The 24,323-nt window shown below is 48.0% G+C and overlaps 1 protein-coding gene across 1 annotated transcript in view; it reads left to right on the forward strand.

The window, feature by feature from the left end:
* Positions 1-24,323, forward strand: part of LOC129714800 (protein WWC2-like) — a 135,580-nt gene that overhangs the window by 41,923 nt on the left and 69,334 nt on the right. The window contains exons 3-9 of the mRNA XM_055664646.1: positions 351-554; positions 3,123-3,199; positions 8,938-9,017; positions 15,638-15,767; positions 17,536-17,682; positions 18,317-18,390; positions 22,254-22,496. Coding sequence (XP_055520621.1) covers positions 351-554; positions 3,123-3,199; positions 8,938-9,017; positions 15,638-15,767; positions 17,536-17,682; positions 18,317-18,390; positions 22,254-22,496 — 955 coding nt within the window. The remainder of the gene's footprint in view (positions 1-350; positions 555-3,122; positions 3,200-8,937; positions 9,018-15,637; positions 15,768-17,535; positions 17,683-18,316; positions 18,391-22,253; positions 22,497-24,323) is intronic.

Genomic DNA, 24,323 nt, shown 5'->3' on the forward strand with positions numbered 1-24,323 from the left:
AAGATCCTCTCTCATCCTTTCCTCCCACACTCCAAAGATGGACAGGTTTGTATGTTAATTGGCTTGGTATAAGTGTAAAATTGTCCCGAGCGTGTGTAGTGTAGTGTTAGTGTGCGGGGATCGCTGGTCGGCGGGGACGCGGTGGGCTGAAGGGCCTGTTTCCGCGCTGTATCTCTGAACTAAACTAAACTGGACTCTATGACTCCATGGCATGGATTGGACATTAGTCTAGAGGGCTATGGGCCAAATGCAGGCGGGTGGGACACGGGTAGATGGGGCATGTTGGTCGGTCGAACCAAGCCTGATCTTGGCGAGGTTTACGGATGGTGCGCTGCTCTTTGCCGTTTCAGAGACAACGCAGCTGGAGGACCCGCGGGCGTGGTGGAGGAAGGAGCAGGAGCGGATGCTGAAGGACTACCTGACGGTGGCCGAGGATGCCCTGGGCACCCAGAAGGAGCTCTACCAGGTGAAGGAGCAAAGGCTGGCGCTGGCCATTGATGAATACGTGCGTCTTAACGATGTGTGGAGGGACAAGACCGGCTCGCGAACCAGCTGTGAGTACAGACGGAGAGTGGCGCTCATCCAGCGTGTAAATAGACAATAGACAACAAGTGCAGTAGGACCACAGAGAAGGGTTTCGGCCCGAAACGTTGCCTATTTCCTTCGCTCCATAGATGCTGCTGCACCCGCTGAGTTTCTCCAGCTTTTTTGTGTACCTTCGATTCTCCAGCATCTGCAGTTCCTTCTTAAACACAGGTGCAGTAGGCCATTCAGCCCTTCGAGCCAGCACCGCCATTCACAGTGATCATGGCTGATCATCCCCAATCAGTAGTGTATGGGATCGCTGGTCCTGTTTCCGTGCCGTATCTCTAAACTAAACTAAACTAAACTATACTAAATTAAACTGGTACATGGATAGGACAGGTTTTGAGGGATATGGGCCAAATGCAGGCAGGTGGGACTAGTATGGATTGGGTATGTTGGTCGGAGTTGGCATGTTGCGCTGAAGGTCCTGTTAACACACTGTAGGACTCCATAAGTCATTAAAAGATACAACATACAATAGGTGCAGGAGTAGGTGCAGGAATAGGCCATTCAGCCCTTCCAGCCATTCAATGTGATCATCGCTGATCATCCCCAATCAGTGCCCCGTTCCTGCCTTCTCCTCATATCCCCTAACTCCACTATCTTTAAGAGCTCTGTCTAACTCTCTCTTGAAAGCATCCAGAGAATTGGCCTCCATTGCATAGTTACATAGATACATAGAAAATAGGTCATTAATAGGAATTAATTCGAGCCTGCACCGCCATTCAATATGATCATGGGTGATCATCCAACTCAATATCCTGTACCTGCCTTCTCTCCATACCCCCTGATCCCTTTAGCCACAAGGGCCACATCTAACTCCCTCTTAAACTATAGCCAATGAACTGGCCTCAACTACCCTCTGTGGCAGAGAGTTCCAGAGATTCACCACTGCCTGTGTGAAAAATGTTTTTCTCATCTCGGTCTTAAAGGATTTCCCCCTTATCCTTAAGCTGTGACCCCTTGTCCTGGACTTCCCCAACATCGGGAGCAATCTTCCTGCATCTAGCCTGTCCAACCCCTTAAGAATTTTGTAAGTTTCTATAAGATCCCCCCTCAATCTTCTAAATTCTAGCGAGTATAAGCCGTGTCTATCCAGTCTTTTTTCATATGAAAGTCCTGACATCCCAGGAATCAGTCTGGTGAACCTTCTCTGCACTCCCTCTATGGCAATCATGTCCTTCCTCAGATTTGGAAGACCAAAACTGTACGCAATACTCCAGGTGTGGTCTCACCAAGACCCTGTACAACTGCAGTAGAACCTCCCTGCTCCTATACTCAAATCCTTTTGCTATGAAAGCTAACATACCATTTGCTTTCTTCACTGCCTGCTGCACCTGCATGCCTACTTTCAATGACTGGTGTACCATGACACCCAGGTTTCGCTGTATCTCCCCTTTTCCTAATCAGCCACCATTTAGATAATAGTCTGCTTTCCTGTTTTTGCCACCAAAGTGGTTAACCTCACATTTATCCACATTATACTGCATCTGCCAAACATTTGCCCACTCACCCAGCCTATCCAAGTCACCTTGCAGTCTCCTAACATCCTCCTCACAGCTAACACTGCCCCCCAGCTTTGTGTCATCCGCAAACTTGGAGATGTTGCCTTCAATTCCCTCATCCAGATCATTAATATATATTGTAAATAGCTGGGGTCCCAGCACTGAGCCTTGTGGTATCCCACTAGTCACTGCCTGCCATTGTGAAAAGGACCCGTTTACTCCTACTCTTTGCTTCCTGTTTGCCAGCCAGTTCTCTATCCACATCAATACTGAACCCCCAATACCGTGTGCTTTAAGTTTGTATACTAATCTCTTATGTGGGACCTTGTCGAAAGCCTTCTGAAAGTCCAGATACAACACATCCACTGCTTCTCCCCTATCCACTCTACTAGTTACATCCTCGAAAAATTCTATAAGATTCGTCAGACATGATTTACCTTTTGTAAATCCATGCTGACTTTGTCCAATGATTTCACCACTTTTCAAATGTGCTGCTACCCCATCTTTAATAACTGACTCTAGCAGTTTCCCCACTACCGATGTTAGACTAACTGGTCTGTAATTCCCCGTTTTCTCTCTCCCTCCCTTCTTAAAAAGTGGGGTTACGTTTGCTACCCTCCAATCCTCAGGAACTATTCCAGAATCTAAAGAGTTTTGAAAAATTATAACTAATGCATCCACTATTTCTGGAGCTACTTCCTTAAGTATTCTGGGATGCAGCCTATCTGGCCCTGGGGATTGCCTTCTGAGGGAGAGAATTCCACAGATTCACAACTCTCTGGGTGAAAATGTTTTTCGTCAACGCCGTTCTAAACGGCCTACCCCTTATTCTTAAACTGTGGCCCCTGGTTCTGGACTCCCCCAACATCGGGAACATGGTTCCTGCCTGCATTGCTAAGAATTACTCTGATCATCTGAAGTCCAGATTCAGAATTCCACACTCACAACTCGTCTCCGTTCTAAGGTTCGAGAAGGCTTGAGTCAATGGTGTGGGATTCGGCAGTGAATTTATTTCCATTGTTTGTGTTGCAGTGTTGTCATCATCTTCCTCAAGCACCAAGTACGACCCTGATATCCTGAAGGCTGAAGTAATGACCACAAAAGTCCGGGTAAGATAAAAACCGATGCTATGAATTCCACAGATTCACCACCCTCTCACTAAAGAAATTCCCCATCATCTCCTTCCTGAAGGGATGTCCTTTTATTCTGAGGCTGTGCTCTCTAGTCCTAGACTCTCCCACTAATGGAAACATCCTCTCCACATCCACTCTATCCAAGCCTTTCACTGTTCGGTAAGTTTCAATGAGGTCAACAAAATAGAGAGAGTACAGAGGAGATTTACTAGAATGTTGCCTGGGTTTCAACAACTAAGTTACAGAGATAGGTTGAATAAGTTAGGTCTTTATTCTCTGGAGCGCAGAAGGTTAAGGGGGGACTTGATAGAGGTCTTTAAAATGATGAGAGGGATAGACAGAGTTGATATGGACAAGCTTTTCCCTTTGAGAATAGGGAAGATTCAAACAAGAGGACATGACTTCAGAATTAAGGGACAGAAGTTTAGGGGTAACATGAGGGGGAACTTCTTTATTCAGAGAGTGGTAGCGGTGTGGAATGAGCTTCCAGTGGAAGTGGTGGAGGCAGGTTCGTTGGTATCATTTAAAAATAAATTGGATAGGCATATGGATGAGAAGGGAATGGAGGGTTATGGTATGAGTGCAGGCAGGTGGGACTAAGGGGAAAAAAAAATTGTTCGGCACGGACTTGTAGGGCCGAGATGGCCTGTTTCCGTGCTGTAATTGTTATATGGTTATATGGAGGTGTCCCCTCATCCTTCTAAACTCCAGCGAGTACAAGCCCAGTGCCGTCAAACCTTCTATGCCTGACACGATGCATATATAAATGCTAATCTCATTTCCCTGCTTTAGAACATAGAACCAAGAACATTACATAGGTAGCATACAAACAGGCCCTTCGGCCCACGTGTCCATGGGAATTGCCCAGCCAGCCAGGTCCGACCAATTTTGGCGCTCCACAGGGGGCGTCCCTTTAAAACGCGTGTTTGGCCCCCGTAGGCTGTACTAATCGCCTCAACTCTGGCAGACGCAAAAGCACCCCAGCGAGCCTCCAGAAAAGGCCTTATTAAGGTTCGAGTCAACGGCCAACAGGAGGTCCATGGGGAGGAGCGACTTTCTCCACCTGCAACTCTCGCAGACGTGGTTTGATCAACCAAACAATTAAAGGTGGGTCGCCTTTATTTTTGTTAAATGATGTATGAAAACCCTGTAAACAACCCAACGACCCGAGGTAGTTCATTTGATGATTTTCAGGAGCATCAAGAGATGTATTTATCAACCCTATCCAGCTCCTTCCATTTGCTCACCACCCTCCAAGTGGAAAAAAGTATTGAGTATAGACGTTGGGAGGTCATGTTGCATTGCATAAGACCTTGCTGAGGCTATTTGGCCTATATTGGTAATGTGTACAGTTCTGGGCATCATGTTACATTGTGAATTATTTGTCATGTTGAAAATCTTTGGACACTTAGGCTATACAAGGATGTTGCCAGGACTAAGAAATGGGGTCCAAGATCACAGGGAGAGTTGAGCCCGCCCCTGCCGGGACTCTATCCCATGGAGCGCTAGGAGGATGAGGGTTCGTCTTGTACCCCCGTATAAAATCATGAGAGGAATAGATCGGTAGACGCACAGAGTCTCTCCAGCGAGCCAGGGGAACGAGGACCTCCGGACATGGGTTTATGGTGAAGGGCCAACAGGAGGTTAATGGGGACCTGAGCGGTAACTTTTACACACATATGTGGATGTATGGAACCAAGTTGGTCGCCTTCGTGAGGGTGTCTGATGTTGAAAGACCCGAAACACCCAACGACCCCAGGTTACATCACTGATGATGTGTTCAGGAGCATCAAGAGATGTATTTATCAACCCTATCCAGCTCCTTCCATTTACTCACCACCCTCCAAGTGGAAAAAAGTATTGAGTATAGACGTTGGGAGGTCATGTTGCATTGCATAAGACCTTGCTGAGGCCACTGTCTCACATTGGTATTATGTACAGTTGTGGGCACCATGTTACAGTGAAAGATCTTGTTTGTGGAAAGGGTGCAGATCAAGTTTTACACTGTTGCCAGGATCCTGATGTGAGCTCTAGGGAGAGGTTGAGCAGGAGGGACTCCTTACCAACTGGAGCACAGGAGGATAGGGGTGCTCTGTCTAGAACCGGATAAAATGCATGAGGGGAATAGATTGGGTAGCCCACAAAGTCTCTTGCCCAGAGTCCCTCCATCGAGGACCAAAGGACAGGGTTTATGGTCTGGGGAAAGACTTAATAGGCATCTGAGGGGTAACTTTCTCACACATATGTGGGTGTATGGAACAAGCTGCCAGAGGAGGTAGTTGAGGCAGGGACGATCCCAACATTTAAGAAACAATTGGACAGTTACATGGATAGGACAGGTTTAGAGGGATATGGACCAAACGCAGGCAGGTGGGTCTAGTGTAACCATCCACCATACACTCACCACCCTTTGTGTAAAAACCCTTCAGGTTCCTATCAAATCTTTACCCCCTCAACTTAATCCTATATCCACTGGTTCCTGACAGGTTAGTTTAGTTTATTTATTATTGTCACGTGTACCGAGGAACAGTGAAAAGCTTTTTTGTTGACCTGCGATCACCCTGTACATTAAAACTATCCTACACACTAGGGACAGGTTAGTTTAGTTTAGTGTCACGAGCATTGAGGTACAGTGAAACGCATTTTTGTTGCGTGCTATAAGCTCAGTGAAAAGATTATACAAGATTACAATCTAGCCGTCAACAGTGTACAGATACAGGATAAAGGGAATAGCATTTAAGACCGGGATCGGCAACCTAGTTCTGCATGGGGGCCAGGACTCATGTTTGTAAGCGGATGGCGGGCCACATCTAACGTCATAGTTAATAACTGGAGTTAATAATAATACATACTAACTAATTTAGTAATAACTAATAATACATAAATTAGCCATAATACATACTAATTAGTGTGACGTTGTTTTTTACATTAGACAAAAGACAATAGGTGCAGGAGTAGGCCATTCGGCCCTTCGAACCAGCACCACCATTCAATGTGATCATGGCTGATCATCCCCAATCAGTACCCCATTCTCCCCATATCCCCTGACTACCCTGACTCTATTTTTAAGAGCCCTATCTAGCTCTCTCTTGAAAGCAGAGAATTCCACAGACTCACCACTCTCTGTGTGAAAAAGTGTTTCCTCGTCTCCGTTCTAAATGGCTTACTCCTTATTCAATTCCATTCAATTCAAAGCACTTTATTCGTCCCCGAGGGGCAATTTAAAAGGGCGCATTACAGTAGCTTTTTAAAAAGGGACACAATCAACAAACATAAGCAGCACGCATACTGCACAATCAACCAGCACACGCATTCCACAGACACACTGCACAATCACACAACACACACTGCACATCAACATTCAACACACAGCAATAGTTTTTAAAATGCTTCCTAAGTGCTTCAATTAAAAAGTGCATATAGAAGGTTATTTCATTTCATATGTTCATGAGTCAGTGATCAGCATTAAAAAGCTGGACAGCCCTGGGGATGAAGGTTGCCTTCCTCCTGTGTGTCCGGCAACCCGGACAGCGGAGTCTGGGTCCTGAGGGGAGCCACTCAAACTCAGGAAACAGGATGTGAGAGGGATCCTGAAGAATCCTGCATGTTAACTTTACAGACTTTTGGTCGCATAGGGCAGTGAGAGTTCGGACGGGCTGCTCAATGATTTTTGAGCAGACCAGGCGGTTTTCTGTTTTGCTGATGGAGTGGAACCAGCTAGTGAAAGAGAAGATTATTACATTTTCAATGAATGCGTAGTAGAATGTGGTGAGAATGTCTTTGTTAATCCCAAATGACTTCAGCTGCCTGAGTAGGTACTGTCTCTGATGGCACTTTTTAAGGATTTCCTCTATGTTAGAGGAAAACTTTAGCAGGTTGTCGAAGGCTGGTCCCAGGTATTTGTATACCTCCACTATCTCCACTGGCTCCTGCTGGATGATAGTGGTGGCTGCCTCAGCCATCTGTCTCTGTTGGGAGGGAAAAAGTCACAATCATGTCCTTGGTTTTGCTTATATTTAGCTCAAGCCAAGACTTTTCACACCATACTATAAAGTCCTGCAGGGCTGAGCTGTGATGTTGTGTGTGGCTGGGAAGCAGAGACAGGAGGACTGTTTCATCAGCAAATTTTACAAAGTGGCAGTTTGGCTGGGTGGATCTGCAGTCATCAGTGTAGAGAATGAAGAGAAGTGGGGAGAGGACCCAGCCTTATGGAGAGCCAGTGAAGGTTAAGAGGGTGTCGGACAAGGTGTGATCTGTTGGTGAGGAAGTCTATAATCCACAGAGTGAGTTGGTGGTTGAGGTGGAAGCGGGTGATGAGCTTCTCAGCCAAAATATGTGGCTGCATGGTGTTGAATGCTGATGAGAAGTCTGCAAACAGAAGTCTATTCTTAAACTGTGGCCCCTGGTTCTGGACTCCCCCAACATCAGGAACATGTTTCCTGCCATGTAGCGTGTCCAAGCCCTTAACAATCTTATATGTTTCAATGAGATTCCCTCTCATCCTTCTAAACTCCAGAGTGTACAAGCCCAGCTGCTCCATTCTCTCAGCATATGACAGTCCCTCCATCCCGGGAATTAACCTTGTAAACCTACGCTGCACTCCCTTTCACCTGGTTTTCAATTCGATTTCTGCAATTCCCAGATCCCTCGCATCCCCTGGCCTGCGAAACATAGAAACATAGAAACATAGAAATTAGGTGCAGGAGTAGGCCATTCGGCCCTTCGAGCCTGCACCGCCATTCAATATGATCATGGCTGATCATCCAACTCAGTATCCCGTACCTGCCTTCTCTCCATACCCTCTGATCCCCTTGGCCACAAGGGCCACATCTAACTCACTCTTAAATATAGCCAATGAACTGGCCTCAACTACCCTCTGTGGCAGAGAGTTCCAGAGATTCACCACTCTCTGTGTGAAAAAAGTTCTCCTCATCTCGGTTTTAAAGGATTTCCCCCTTATCCTTAAGCTGTGACCCCTTGTCCTGGACTTCCCCAACATCGGGAACAATCTTCCTGCATCTAGCCTGTCCAACCCCTTAAGAATTTTGTAAGTTTCTATAAGATCCCCTCTCAATCTCCTAAATTCTAGAGAGTATAAACCAAGTCTATCCAGTCTTTCTTCATAAGACAGTCCTGACATCCCAGGAATCAGTCTGGTGAACCTTCTCTGCACTCCCTCTATGGCAATAATGTCCTTCCTCAGATTAGGAGACCAAAACTGCACGCAATACTCCAGGTGTGTTCTCACCAAGACCCTGTACAACTGCAGTAGAACCTCCCTGCTCCTATACTCAAATCCTCTTGCTATGAAAGCCAACATACCATTCGCTTTCTTCACTGCCTGCTGCACCTGCATGCCTACCTTCAATGACTGGTGTACCATGACACCCAGGTCTCGCTGCATCTCCCCCTTTCCCAATCGGCCACCATTTAGATAATAATCTGCTTTCCCGTTTTTGCCACCAAAATGGATTTCGAGCCCCGGGACTAGCTGCAGTTCCCAGGTCGCGAAAACTAATAGGAAAAAAAACCACCCGCGGACCGGATGATTTCAGGTTCCAGGCCGGATCCGGCCCACGGGCCGTAGGTTGCCGTCCCAGGTTTAAGAGAAGCAGAATTAGAGGTTTTTTCAGAAGTGTTGAGATGTATCCTGTCTTTCCAATGTGGCATTTTAATTTATTATTTGTTCTCCCCCCCCCTCCCCCCTCCTGCAGGTAAACAAGTTGAAGAGGGAAGTTTCCCAGATGAAGCAAGAACTCTTCTACAAAGAACAAGGGTTCGAAACCCTTCAAGAGTAAGTCCTAGCATCATGGAGTCTTGTGGGCGATGGCGCTGGCTAGTGGGCCGTGCAAGTTTTACTCTGATAATCATAAAGGCAGCACGGTGACAGCAGCGGTAGAGTCGCTGCCTCACAGCGCCGGAGATCTGGGTTCGATCCTGACTACGGATGCTGTCTGTATGGAGTTTGCACGTTCTCCCTGCGACCACCTGGGTTTTCTCCAGGTGCTGCAGTTTCCTCCCACATTCCAAAGACATACAGGTTTGTAGGTTAATTGGCTTCTGTAAGTTGTAAATTATCCCTAGTGCTTTAGGTAGTGCGATTGTACGGGGTGATCGCTGGTCGGCACGGACTCGGAGGACCAAAGCGCCTGCTTCCGCGCTGTATCTCTAAAGTCTAAAGTTTCAAGTCACCTATCCATGTCTCCAGAGATGCTGCCTGACCCATTGAGTTGCCCCAGCACTTTGTATTCTTTTGTGTACTGTACCGGCATCTGCAGTTCCTTGTTTCGACATGGATAGGTGACTTTTAGGATTGGGACCCTTCTTCAGACTCGGTGAATACAATAGATGTTTTGGATACCTCACCAACTAACAAACAGCACCAAGATAAACAACAAGACATTTCCTATTGAGAGTTCAGGTTGTAGTTAGTTTTCCCAAAGTTGGCACGGTTGCACAGTGATCCCGGCACATTAACACTATCCTATACACTAGGAACAATTTACAATTTTATCGGTCAATTATCATAGCAGCATTTGGCTTGGAATAAATGTAACAACTATCCCGAGTGTGTGTAGGATAATGTTAGTGTGCGAAGATCGCTGGTTGGTGTGGACTCGGAGGGCCGATGCTTGGTCTGTTTCCGCGCTGTATCTCTAAACAAAACGAAAAACCTACAAACCTGTACGTCTTTGGAGCGTGGGGGGAAACCGGAGCGCCCGGAGAAAACCCACGCAGGTCACGGGGAGAACGTGCAAACTCCGTACAGACAGCACCCGTAGTTAGGATTGAACCCAGACTGATTCCTGGGATGTACCAGACTGATTCCTGGGATGTCAGGACTGTCTTATGAAGAAAGACTGGATAGACTTGGTTTATACTCTCTAGAATTTAGGAGATTGAGAGGGGATCTTATAGAAACTTACAAAATTCTTAAGGGGTTGGACAGGGCTAGATGCAGGAAGATTGTTCCCGATGTTTGGGGAAGTCCAGAACAAGGGGTCACACAGTTTAAGGAAAAGGGGGAAATCTTTTAAAACCGAGATGAGAAGAACTTTTTTCACACAGAGAGTGGTGAATCTCTGGAACTCTCTGCCACAGAGGGTAGTCGAGGCCAGTTCATTGGCTATATTTAAGAGGGAGTTAGATGTGGCCCTTGTGGCTAAGGGGATCAGAGGGTATGGAGAGAAGGCAGGTACGGGATACTGAGTTGGATGATCAGCCATGATCATATTGAATGGCGGTGCAGGCTCGAAGGGCCGAATGGCCTACTCCTGCACCTAATTTCTATGTTTCTATGTTTCTAACCTGGGTCTCTGGCGCTGTGAGGCAGCAACTCTACCGCTGCGCCACCGTGCTGCCCACTAGGTTTGGTTAGGCAGTGTTTTTATGACTCGTCAATAATGCAGTATCGTGAGAAATAGTTTGCTCACTGACAGGGCTGTTCGGTATCCAAAATATGTTTGGTCTCTTGTCAACAAAATACCACAAGTGAACAATGCTAAGCTGTGTGAAAGGCTTGGCAGGTCAGGGTTTGGTTTCACCAGTACAACTTCTGCTGAAAGTTATTGTAAACATGCACGTTTAGCTTGCAAAAGCCAACAAAAGGACTGGACGAGCTCGACGCAGGAAAGTTTTTCCCAATGTTGGGGGAAGTCCAGTACCAGGGGCCACACAGTCTAGGAATAAAGGGGAGGCCATTTAAAACTGGGATGAGAAAAAAAAAATCACCCAGAGATAGTAGGCAATAGGTGCAGGAGTAGGCCATTCAGCCCTTCGAGCCAGAACTGCCATTCAATGTGATCATGGCTGATCATCCCCAATCAGTACCCCGTTCCTGCCTTCTCCCCATATCCCCTGACTGGCTATCTTTTAGAGCCCCATCTAGCTCTCTCTTGAAAGCATCCAGAGAACCGGCCTCCACCACCCTCTGAGGCAGAGAATTCCACACTCATAACTCTCTGTGTGAAAAAGTGTTTCCTCATCTCCATTCTAAATGGCTTACCCCTTATTCTTAAACTGTTGCCCCTGGTACTGGACCCCCCCAACATCGGGAACATGTTTCCTGCCTCTAGCATATCCAAACCCCTAATAAATTTAAATGTAGCATTAAGATATCCTCTCATCCTTTTAAATTCCAGATTTGTGAATTTGTGGAACTCTCTGCCACAGAAGGCAGTGGAGGCCAATTCACAGGATGAATTTAAAAGAGATTTAGATAGAGCTGCTGAGGCAAACGGAATCAAGGGATATGGGGAGAAGGCAGGAACGATGTACTGATTGTGGATGATCAGCCTTGATCACAATGAATGGCTGTGCTGGCTCGAGGGCACCTATTTTCTATGTTTCGATGTTTCTATTCCAGCATCTGTAGTTTTCCTCAAGATTGCAGCATTTGTAGTTCCTGATTCTGGACTCGCCCAACATTGGGAACATTTTTCCTGCATCTAGCTTGTCCAGTCCTTTTATAATTTTATATGTTTCTATAAGATAACACCTCATCCTTCTAAACTCTAGTGAATACAAGCCTAGTCTTTTCAATCATTCCTCATATGACAGTCCCGCCATCCCAGGGATCAATCTCGTGATATGGGAAAAATTATGGGCATGGATATAGGAAATTTGTTTGTTTTAAGGTGTATTGGTTCTTGGCCCTCCAAAAATATTCCAAATGGAATTTAAACTGGTGGTAGAGGGTGGAGTTAAGCAAGGGAAGTGTAGACATGGACTCCCATGTCAGAGGGAGCAGTTGAGGCATTTGTTAATAAAGGCAGAAGTAGGCTGATTCAACGAGTGCATTCGAGCTAATTACGGCAGTGGGAATATGTTTCAGGGTCTCGATCCGAAACGTCACCTATTCCTTCGCTCCATCGATGCTGCCTCACCCGCTGAGTGAGTCCCACCGTAAATTGGAGGAGCAGCACCTCATATTTTGCTTGGGTAGTTTACACCCCAGCGGTATGAACATTGACTTCTCTAATTTCAGGTAGTCCCTGCTTTCTCCCTCCTCCCCCTCCCCTTCCCAGCTCCCCCACAGCCCACTGTCTCCGCCTCTTCCTTTCTTCTTCCCCCCCCCCCACCCCACCCCCACATCAGTCTGAAGAAGGGTCTCGACCCGAAACATCGCCTATTCCTTCGCTCCATGAGTTACTCCAGCACTTTGTGAAAAGTCACCTATCCATGTTCTCCACAGATGCTGCTTTACCCGCTGAGTTACTCCAGCACTCTGTGAAACGTCACCTATCCATGTTCTCCACAGATGCTGCCTGACCCGCTGAGTTACTCCAGCACTCTGTGAAACGTCACCTATCCATGTTCTCCACAGATGCTGCCTGACCCGCTGAGTTACTCCAGCACTCTGTGAAACGCCACCTATCCATGTTCTCCACAGATGCTGCCTGACCCGCTGAGTTACTCCAGCACTCTGTGAAACGTCATCTATCCATGTTCTCCACAGATGCTGCCTGACCCGCTGAGTTACTCCAACATTTTGCTGAGTTACTCCAACACTTTATATTATCCGTTTTCTGTAGCTCGTGGGTCTTGTGCGCAGAAGAACCTTGTTCCACCAGCCCTTTAATAAAATTATTTGTTGTTCCACATTAGGTTGCTTTCTGCTTGCCAAAGAATTTCTAGGTCAGAGTATCTGCTTACATTAAAAAAAACATGCAGTGCTGGAGTAACTCAGCGGGTCAGGCAGCATCTGTGGGGAACATGGATAGGTGACGTTTCACAGAGTGCTGGAGTAACTCAGCGGGTCAGGCAGCATCTGTGGAGAACATGGATAGATGACGTTTCACAGAGTGCTGGAGTAACTCAGCGGGTCAGGCAGCATCTGTGGAGAACATGGATAGGTGACGTTTCACAGAGTGCTGGAGTAACTCAGCGGGTCAGGCAGCACCTGTGGAGAACATGGATAGAACATAGAACAGTACAGCACAGAAACACCCCTTCAGTGCACAATGTTTGTCCTGAACATGATGCCAAGCTCAACTGATCTCCTTTGCCTGTACGACCCACATCCCTCCATTCCCAGAACTTCCCTCAGCCTATCTAAAAGCCTCTTAAACCCCACTATGGTATCTGCCTCCACCACCACCCCTGGCAACACGTTCCAGGCACCCACCACCCTCTGTGTAAAGTACAAACCTGCCCCGCACATCTCCTTTAAACTTTCCCCCTCTCACTCTGCCCCCTAGTGTGGGAAAAGGGTTCTGACTGTTTACCTCCTTATGCCTCTCATAATACACTTCTTTCATGTCTCCCCTCAACCTCTGAAGTTCTGGAGAAAACAATCCAAGTCTATCCAACCTCTCTCCCTGTAGCTGAAACCCTCTAATCCAGGCATCATTCTGGTAAACCTCCTCTGCACCGTCTCCAAAGCCCCCACATCCTTCCTGTAATGGGGGGCGACCAGAACTGCACGCAATACTTACAGTCGCCAATTTTCTCACTCCCAAATAAGGGAGAAAAGGTCAAAATAAGGGACAAATTCGCAACGGCGATTTGTTGACAGACTGGGCCGTGGCTGGGTGAATGATGAGTTGGGCCCGGGTGCTGGACTGCACACAAAGCCCAGCCGGCGGGCCAGCTGAGGAGTTTTAGCCCAGGGGCCGCTCGAGGTCGCGCACCGTCCAATTCATGAACCGATGATCGGGCCATGAGAAGGAGGAGTGGTGGTGGTGGTGTCAGGGGTAAGCGAAGGCCCGAAGTTCGGTCAGCTGGCTGGGCTGCCGACCGACCGACGGGGCCACGGGCGAGGCGCTGCTGCATCCGCACTCCGACGTTTCACAGAGTGCTGGAGTAACTCAGCGGGTCAGGCAGCTTCTGTGGGAAAGTACTGGAGTCACACATTACTCCGGGTTAAGAGAGTCGTCATGTTTTTGTGGAGCTGACTGAAAATAAAAAGCCTGGCAATTTTCATTCGCAGAATAGAAGAATCGAGAACTAGAGGACATATGTTTAAGGTGAGGGGGGGAAGATTTAGACAATAGACAATAGGTGCAGGAGTAGGCCATTTGGCCCTTCGAGCCAGCACCAGCCATTCAATGTGATCATGGCTGATCATCCCCAATCAGTACCCCGTTCCTGCCTTCTCCCCATATCCCCTGACTCCGCTATCTTTAAGAGCCCCATCTAGCTCTCTCTTGAAAGCATCCAGAGAACCGGCCTCCACCGCCCTCTGAGGCAGAGAATTCCACATTCACCACTCTCTGTGAGAAAAAGTGTTTCCTCGTCTCCGTTCTAAATGGCTTACCCCTTATTCTTAAACTGTGGCCCCTGATTCTGGACTCCCCCAACATCGGGAACATGTTTCCTGCCTCTAGCGTGTCCAAGCCCTTAACAATCTTATAGGTTTCAATAAGATATACTCTCATCCTTCTAAACTCCAGAGTGTACAAGCCCAGTCGCTCCATTCTCTCAGCATATGACAGTCCCGCCATCCCGGGATTTAATAGGAATCTGAGGGGCAACTTTTTCACACAAAGGGTGGTGGGTTTATGGAACGAGCCGCCACAGGATAGCCACAAATAGCTAATAGACAAAAATGCTGGAGAAACTCAGCGGGTGAGGCAGCATGTATGGAGCGAAGGAATGGATGACGGTTCAGGTCGAGACCCTTCTTCAGAGAGGCCAGGGGGGGAGAGAGACGTGCCGGCAGGAATGCGACACAAAGCTGTCAGTCCCTGCGCTTTTTCTTCTTCTACTTGCGAATGAAACATACATAAACCAAAGGAATAGTTAGATCTAGTGTTGAGCAGCCAGGTTGTTGTCTCTGTTGGCGTCAATGTCTGCCAGGCCCTGACACAGCTCCATTTGGTGGGTGGTAGAGCGGGCACCCAGAGATGACATGGTTGGCTGCCTGTTGTTCTGCTCCACATTCACAGGCTGGGCTCTGGCGGAGGGAGCCCCCATCTATCTCCACACGCTGGCGGTGAAACGCCCAACTCCAGTACCAAGTCTGTTGAGCTTCACCCACGCTCCTCTGGGGAGATCAGACCCTGAACAGCTTTTATCTGGTGAAGAGATGTAGCTGTGTAATGGAGATGAGGTTGCCTTCCACTCCCTGTGACCACTTGGTGGCTATCCAGTGTGCTTCTGTCCCAGTTAGCTGGATGGATGGATGGATGCTAGGAGTTGTTTTCCATGTGGAACAAAGGGGTGACGGGATTTCAGTCGGGGTGGCCTCTGCTCTCTGCTGATAGCCCGATGGAGGAGGTGATCTGGGTCCATGGAACGACAAGATAGTGCCAGAGTTGCTGCTTGCCTTCGGATCCCTGCAGGCAGAATGCTTGCAAGTATAGGGAGCTGCTGGGCGCAAAGTGGTTCTTTGATTTGACTACGTTTTCAATCTCGCCCCCACGTTTATCTTCCCCTGGCTTTTAATCGGTTTCTTTGCCTCTTCTGCTGCAGAATCGATCGGAAGATGTCAGGAGTGCAGAATGGTTACCAACTGACAGAAGCCAAGGCCATCATGAGTCGGCTAAAAACGATCAAGAAGGACATTAGTACGGGCGAGAAAGAGAAACAAGATCTGATGCAGGTACACACATTCACTGAACTGTGAGTTCAAAATTAGTCAGTGGCACTGCGGTGGAGTTGCTGCCTTACAGCGAATGCAGCACCGGAGACCCGGGTTCGATCCCGACCACGGGTGCTGTCTGTACGGAGTTTGTACGTTCTCCCCGTCACCTGCGTGGGTTTTCTCCGAGATGCTGAGAGAATGGAGCGGCTGGGCTTGTACACTCTGGAGTTTAGAAGGATGAAAGGGAATCTTATTGAAACATATAAGATTGTTAAGGGTTTGGACACATGCTAGAGGCAGGAAAACATGTTCCCGATGTTGGGGGAGTCCACAGTTTAAAAATAAGGAGTAAGCCATTTAGAATGGAGACGAGGAAACACTTTTTCTCACAGAGAGTGGTGAGTCTGTGGAATTCTCTGCCTCAGAGGGCGGTGGAGGCCCGTTCTCTGGATACTTTCAAGAGAGAGCTAGATAGGTCTCTTAAAGATAGCGGAGTCAGGGGATATGGGGAGAAGGCAGGAACGGGGTACTGATTGGGGATGATCAGCCATGATCACATTGAATGGCGGTGCTGGCTTGAAGTGCCGAATGGCCTACTCCTGCACCTATTGTGTATTGTCTTGCATTTCCTCTCACATTCCAAAGACGGACTGGTTTATAGGTTAATTGGCCTGGTAAATGTAACAATTTGTCCTTAGTGAGTAAGTTAGTGTTATGATATGCAGGGATCGCTGGCCGGCATGGACCCGGTGGGCCGAAGGGCCTTTTCCACAATGTATCTCTAAACTAAACTAAAAAAAAGCTATAATATTAAGATACAAGTGGGAGAGACTAGGGTCAGAGGTCATAGCATTAGAATAAACGGACGTACCTTTAGAGAGGAGATGAGGAGAAATGTTTTTGGTCAGAGGGTGGTGAATCTGTGGAATTCATAACCAGAGAGCAGTGCTGAACTACTATCTACCTCATTGGTGACCCTCGGACTATCCTTGATTGGACTTTGCTGGCTTTACCTTGCACTAAACGTTATTCCCTTATCATGTATCTGTACACTGTGGATGGCTCGATTGTATTCATGTGTTGTCTTTCTGCTGACTGGTTAGCACTGGTTACTATCTAAATGGCGTCAAGTTGGGAAAAGGGGAAGTACAACGGGATCTGGGGGGTCCTTGTACATCAGTCTATGAAAGTAAGCATACAGGTACAGCAGGCAGTGAAGAAAGTGAATGGCATGTTGGCCTTTATAAGAGGAATTGAATATAGGAGCATAGAGGTCCTTCTGCTGTTGTACAGAGCCCTAGTGAGACCACACCTGGAGTATTGTGTGCAGTTTTGGTCCCCTAATTTGAGGAAGGACATTCTTGCTATTGAGGGAGTGCAGCGTAGGTTCACAAGGTTAATTCCCGGGATGGCGGGACTGTCAAATGCTGAGAGAATGGAGCAGCTTTGTTACAATTTGTTACATTTACCAAGCCAATTAACCTACAAACCAGTCCATTTTTGGAGATAATAGACAAAAGGTAGCGGAGTCAGGGGATATGGGGAGAAGGCAGGCACGGGGTACTGATTGTGGATGGTCAGCCATGATGAAATTGAATGGCGGTGCTGGCTTGAAGGGCCGAATGGCCTACTCCTGCACCTATTGTCTATTGTCTATTGCAACAAAACCTTTTCTCTGTACCTCGGTACACGTGACAGTAAACTAAGCTGAATTGAACTGTTCGAAGGTTGTTTAATTGATTAGGATGAGAATTTTATTTCACTTCCTCTGATTGCTTCTCGCCAGAGTCTCGCTAAACTGAGGAGTAGATTCCAGTCCAACCAACACGTGGGAAGCTCAGAGTCGGACCTGCAGTCTAATCTGGGCAGTTCCCATCTCTCCATCCCCAGGCGCTGCCTCGACGTCGGCTCCCAAACCAATATCATTGGAGACGTAAGTGTTTCAATTCTTTCAATAATCAGAGTCTACCTGCCCAACTTGCCCACAGCGACCAACATGCCCCATCTATACTAGGCTCACCTCTATGCATTTGGCCCATATCCAAGACAATTCTTGCTATTGAGGGAGTGCAGCGCAGGTTCACCAGGTTAATTCCCGGGATGGCGGGACCGTCTTATGCTGACAGAATGGAGCGGATGGGCTTGTACACTCTGGAATTTCGAAGGATGAGAGGAGATCTTATTGAAACATATAAGACTATTAAGGGTTTGGACACGCTAGAGGCAGGAAACATGTTCCCGATGTTGGGGGAGTCCAGAACCGGGGGCCACAGTTTAAGAATAAGGGGTAAGCCATTTAGAACGGAGATGAGGAAACACTTTTTCTCACAGAGAGTTTTGAGTCTGTGGAATTCTCTGCCTCAAGCCGGTTCTCTGGATACTTTCAAGAGAGAGCTAGATAGGGCTCTTAAAAATAGCGGAGTCAGGGGATATGGGGAGAAGGCAGGAACGGGGTAGTGATTGGGGATGATCAGCCATGATCACATTGAATGGCGGTGCTGGCTCGAAGGGCCGAATGGCCTACTCCTGCACCTATTGTTTATTGTCTATTGTCTATTTTTTCTTAGTTTGGACCAAAAAGCCAGGCCAACTTGGCAGAGAGTGTCAGACTGAGTCTTCAATATGAAGAAGCAAAGAGGAGGTAATTATGAATGGCGTATACACGTTGCTTGCTGCATGCCGTTTCATTCATTCATCTTCTTCTTGCGTATGGCGTGCACAGCCTAAAGTTGTAGGTCAACTTGTTCTATTTGTTCTTGCTTGTGCACGTCGGGTTGATTGCATTAGTCGAAACAGGGTGGACCACGTTAAGGTTGCAATCTCAAACCCCCATAATTTCATGTTACATAGAAAATAGGTGCAGGAGGAGGCCATTCGGCCCTTTGAGCCAGCATTGCCATTCATTGTGATCATGGCTGATCATCCCCAATCAATAACCCGTGCCTGCCTTCTCCCCATATCCCGAGATTCTAAGACCGTGGCCCCTGGTTCTATACTCGCCCAACATTGGGAACATTTTTCCTGCATTTAGCTTGTCCAGTCCTTTTATAATTTGATATGTTTCTATAAGATACCCCCTCATCCTTCTAAACTCCAGTGATTACAAGCCTAGTCTTTTCAATCTGTTCATATGTTATAAGAGTGGAATTAGTCCATTCAGCCCATTTAGTCTACTACGCCATTCAATCATGGCTGATCTATCTCTCCCTCTCAACCCCATGCTCCTGCCTTCTCCGCATAGCCCCTGACACCCGTACTAATTAAGAATCTGTCAATCCCAACCTTAAAAATGTCCATTGACGGCCTCCAACAGATTTACCACCCTCTGGATGCTGAAATTCCTCCACATCTCCTTTATAGAGGAACTTCCTTTAATTCTGAGGCTATGACCTCCAGTTCTAGACTCTCCCACAAATGGAAACATCAGCCTTCATCATTGTGAAAGCTTTGGCCCGTTGCTATTTATGATATGCACATCACCCTCATCATCAGGGAACATGGGGGGAGGGGAATGGCTTGTCCCCCATTGTCAAGCTGCATTGCTGAGGGTGGCACGGTGGCACAGCGGTAGAGTTGCTGCCTCACAGCGTCAGAGACCCTGACCATGGGTGCTGCCTGTACGGAGTTTGTACGTTCTCCACATGACCTGCGTGGGTTTTCTCCGGGTGCTCCAGTTTCTTTCTACATCCCAAAGACGTGCAGGTTTGTAGGTTAATTGGCTTAGAGTAAATGTAACTTGTCGCTAGTCCGCGGAACGTTTTTGAAAGTGGAGGGGCTGAGCGATCAGTACCTGGTGAGGGAGCGGAGTGACCGAGCAGGGTTAGGGTGTCTCTCTCTCTCCCCCCTCCCCCCTCCCCCTCCCCCTCCACTCTCCCTCTCCCTCTCCCTCTCCCTCTCCCTCTCCCCCTCTCCCCTCTCCCTCTCCCTCTCCCTCTCCCTCTCCCTCTCCCCCTCCCCCTCCCCCTCCCCCTCCCCCTGCCCCCTCCCCTTGCCCTACCCCTCACCCTCCCCCTCCCCCTCCCCCTCCACTCTCCCCCTCCACTCCCCCTCCCCCTCCCCCTCCCCCCTCCCCCCTGCCCCTCCCCCACTTGCCCGCCACACCTCCTCCAGACTTTGCCTTGATCACCTTAATGCTATGCCCTCTGATCTTTGACCCTTTCACTCTGGTCCAGAAGGTTCTGACTGTCTACAATAAGTGTTCGTTTAACATTGGTACCACGTTTGTCATTGAATTCTCTGCATTCCTGCAAACCAGCACCACTTCTCCTCTGCTGCTTCCTGACTGACGTCCATGTATCTTTCCTTCGTGAGAACATAAAAAAACAGATTGAGTTTGAAGTCTTTATTAAAGAGAAAACATTCCAATCTGGATTCCATTTATTATTCCAAGATACACAGGGGAGGCACGGTGGCGCAGCGGTGGAGTTGCTTACAGTACCTGAGACCCGGGTTCGATCCTGACGACGGTGCTGTCTTTACGGAGTTTGCACGTTCTCCCTGTGACCGCGTGGGCTTTCTCCAGGTGCTCCAGGTTCCTTCCACACTCCCAAAGACGTGCAGGATTGTGGGTGAATTGGCTTCTGTAAATTGCCCCTAGAATGAACGATAGAACTAGGTTAGGTAAGGGGGAGGTACAGCGAGACCTGGGCGTCCTTGTACACCGGTCACTGAATGTTGCCGTGCAGGTACAGCAGGCAGTGAAGAAAACTAATGGAATGTTGGCCTTCATAAAAATAGGATTTCAGTATAGGAGTAAAGAGGTTCTTCTGCAGTTGTATAGGGCTCTGGTGAGACCACATCTGGAGTATTGTGTACAGTTTTGGTCCCCTAATTTGAGGAAAGACATCCATGTGATTGAGGCAGTGCAGCGTAGGTTCACGAGATTGATCCCTGGGATGGCGAGACTGTCATATGAGGAAAGATTGAAAAGACTAGGCTTGTATTCATTGGAGTTTAGGATGAGGGGGGATCTTATAGAAACATATAACATTATAAAAGGACTGGACTAGCTAGATGCAGGAAAAATGTTCCCAATGTTGGGCGAGTCCAGAACCAGGAGCCACAGTCTTCGAATAAAGGGGAGGCCATTTAAGACTGAGGTGAGAAAAAAACGTTTGCACCCAGAGCGTTGTGAATTTGTGGAATTCCCTGCCACAGAGGGCAGTGGAGGGCAAGTCACTGGATGGATTTAAGAGAGAGTTAGATAGAGCTCTAGGGGCTAGTGGTATAAAGGGAAATGGGGAGAAGGCAGGCACGGGTTATTGATTGGGCCGATCACAATGAATGGCTCGAAGGGCCGAATGGCCTCCTCCTGCACCTATTTTCTATGTTTCTATGTAACTAGTGTACGGGGTGATCACTGGTCGGCAAAATCTTCCATGTTGCATCACTCATCTAAGTTTAAACTTTAACCACATAAGAGAGTAAAATACACATTGTAGTCATGGAGTCCAAGAGTGATACAGTGTGGAAACAGGCCCTTCAGCCCACCTTGCCCACACCAACCAACATGCCCCATCTACTCTGGTCCCACCTGCCTGCGTTTGGCCCATATCCCTCTAAACCTGTCCTCTCCTTGTACATGTTTCTTGAACGTTGTGATAGTCCCTGCCTCAACCACCTTCTTTACTTTAGTTTAGCTGTTTAGAGAAATAACACAAGACAGGCTCATCGGCCCACCGGGTCCATGCCGACCAGCGACCTCGTACACAAACACTATCCTACACACCGGGGACAATTTACAATTTTTACCGGAGCCAACTAACCTACAAACCTGCACGTCTTTGGAGTGTGGGAGGAAACCGGAGCACCCGGAGAAAACCCACGGAGTCACGGGGAGAACGTGCAAACTCCCTACAGACAGCACCCGTAGTGAGGATGGAACCCAGGTCTCTGGCGTTGTGAGGCAGCAACTCTGCTGTCTGGTAGAGGGGATCTTATTGAAACATATAAGATTATTAAGGGTTTGGACACGCTAGAGGCAGGAAAAATGTTCCCGATGTTGGGGGAGTCCAGAACCAGGGGCCACAGTTTAAAAATAAGGGGCAAGCCATTTAGAACGGAGACGAGGAAACAGTTTTTCTCACAGAGAGTGGTGAGTTTGTGGAATTCTCTGCCTCAGAGGCCGGTGGAGGCCGGTTCTCTGGATATTTTCAAGAGAAAGCTAGATAGGGCTCTTAAAGATAGCGGAGTCAGGGGATATGGGGAGAAGGCAGGAACGGGGTACTGATTGGGGATGATCAGCCATGATCACAGTGAATGGCGGTGCTGGCTCGAAGGGCCAAATGGCCTACTCCTGCACCTATTGTCTATTGTCTACCGCTGCACCATCATGCCGTTGCATTTATGTTTTTAATGCAAAAGCAGAGAATTATAATAAAGAGATATTTTACGGAAACATCATTATTTTTTCTATGTAAAGCACTTTGGTTTCAACGCGAGTTGATTTAAATGTGCTGTATAAATAAAATGTACTTACTTACTTCTGTTTGCTCTTTCGTGCAGAATAGCGAATATAAAGATCGAGCTGTCGAGGCTGGACTCGGAGGCCTGGCCAGGGCTGCTGGACGTTGAGCGAGACAAGTTGATGTTGATGAACGAGAAGGAGGAGCTGCTGAAGGAGCTGGAGTTCGTGACGCTACGCAACTGCCCCAGCGAGGAGTGCGAGCGGCTGGAGCAGCGCAGGAGGCGGCTGGAGGGGGAACTGCACTCCGCTCCCTGCAACAGCACCCACGCACTGGCCCAGAGGTCAGTGCCCATCACACGGGCCGGGCTGGGCGAGCGGTGCTGACTCATAGAAACATAGAAAATAGGTGCAGGAGGAGGCCATTCGGCCCTTCAAGCCAGCACCGCCATTCAATGTGATCATGGCTGATCACCCACTATCAATAACCCGTGCCTGCCTTCTCCCCATATCCCTTGACTCCACTAGCCCCTAGAGCTCTATCTAACTCTCTCTTAAATCCATCCAGTGACTTGGCCTCCACTGCCCTCTGTGGCAGGGAATTCCATAAATTTACAACTCTCTGGGTGAAAATATTTTTTCTCACCTCAGTCTTAACTGACCTCCCCTTTATTCTCAGACTGTGGCCCCTGGTTCTGGACTCGCCCAACATTGGGAACATTTTTCCTGCATCTAGCTTGTCCAGTCCTTTTATAATTTTATATGTTTCTATAAAATATCCCCTCATCCTTCCAAACTCCAGTGAATACAAGCCTAGTCTTTTCAATCTTTCCTCATATAACAGTCCCGCCATCCCAGGGATCAATCTCGTGAACCTACGCTGCACTGCCTCAATCACAAGGATGTCCTTCCTCAAATTAGGAGACCAAAACTGTACACAATACTCCAGATGTGGTCTCACCAGAGCCCTATACAACTGCAGAAGAACCTCTTTACTCCTATACTGAAATCCTCTTGTTATGAATTTGGCACTCCTGCACCTATTGTCTATTTGTCTATAACACGCTGACCTAAAGGCATGGAGTCATAGTGCAGTACAATCATTGGTAGAACCATAGATTCACCTTAGACAACGGCAACCGAAGAACGATATGTGCGCCGGCACATTTTCCTCTACAAAAACAGGTTACAAGCAGGGTTGCCAGCCAGGTATTAGCCAGGACATCCCCTATATTGAGCTAAATAGGTTTGCCCCGTATGGGACCGCCCTTGTCCCGTATTTGACGTCTACTACTCGGGTCGAGGGGACTGTCGGGTCGTAGTGCCGCGTCCGGCCCTGCCTCACCCGTCCCGACGTAGTGCAGCCCGTGGAGTGCAGCAGCAGCAGCGCCTCGCCCGTGGCCCCGTCGGTCGGCAGCCCGGCCAGCTGTCCGACCTTCGGACCTTCGCTTACTGCAGAGGTCCTTCTGCAGTTGTACAGAGCCCCAGTGAGACCACACCTGGAGTATTGTGTGCAGTTTTGGTCCCCTAATTTGAGGAAGGACATTCTTGCTATTGAGGGAGTGCAGCGTAGGTTTACAAGGTTAATTCCCGGGATGGCGGGCTTGTCATATGCTGAGAGAATGGAGTGGCTGGGCTTATAGACTTAGAAGGATGAGAGGGTATCTTATTGAAACATATAAGATTATTAAGGGGTTGGACACAATAGAGGCAGGAAAAATGTTCCCGATGTTGGGGGAGTCCAGAACCAGGGGCCACAGTTTAAAAATAAGGGGCAAGCCATTTAGAACAGAGACGAGGAAACACTTTTTCTCACAGAGAGTTGTGAGTCTGTGGAATTCTCTGCCTCGGAGGGTGGTGGAAGCCAGTTCTCTGGATACTTTCAAGAGAGAGCAACATAGGGCTCTCAACGATAGCGGAATCAGGGGATATGGGGAGAAGGCAGGAATGGGGTACTGATTGTGAATGATCAGCCATGATCACATTGAATGGCGGTGCTGGCTCGAAGGGCCGAATGGCCTACTCCTGCATCTATTGTCTATTGTCTATTATCTACTAGTCTACTAGATGGGGAGAACATGTTTCCACTAGTGGAAGAGCCCCAGACCAGAGGTCACAACCTCAGAATTAAAGGATGTTCCTTTAGGAAGGAGATGAGGAGGAATTTCTTT

The sequence above is a fragment of the Leucoraja erinacea genome, chromosome 41, assembly GCF_028641065.1.
Source record: "Leucoraja erinacea ecotype New England chromosome 41, Leri_hhj_1, whole genome shotgun sequence".
Classification (NCBI taxonomy): domain Eukaryota; kingdom Metazoa; phylum Chordata; class Chondrichthyes; order Rajiformes; family Rajidae; genus Leucoraja; species Leucoraja erinaceus.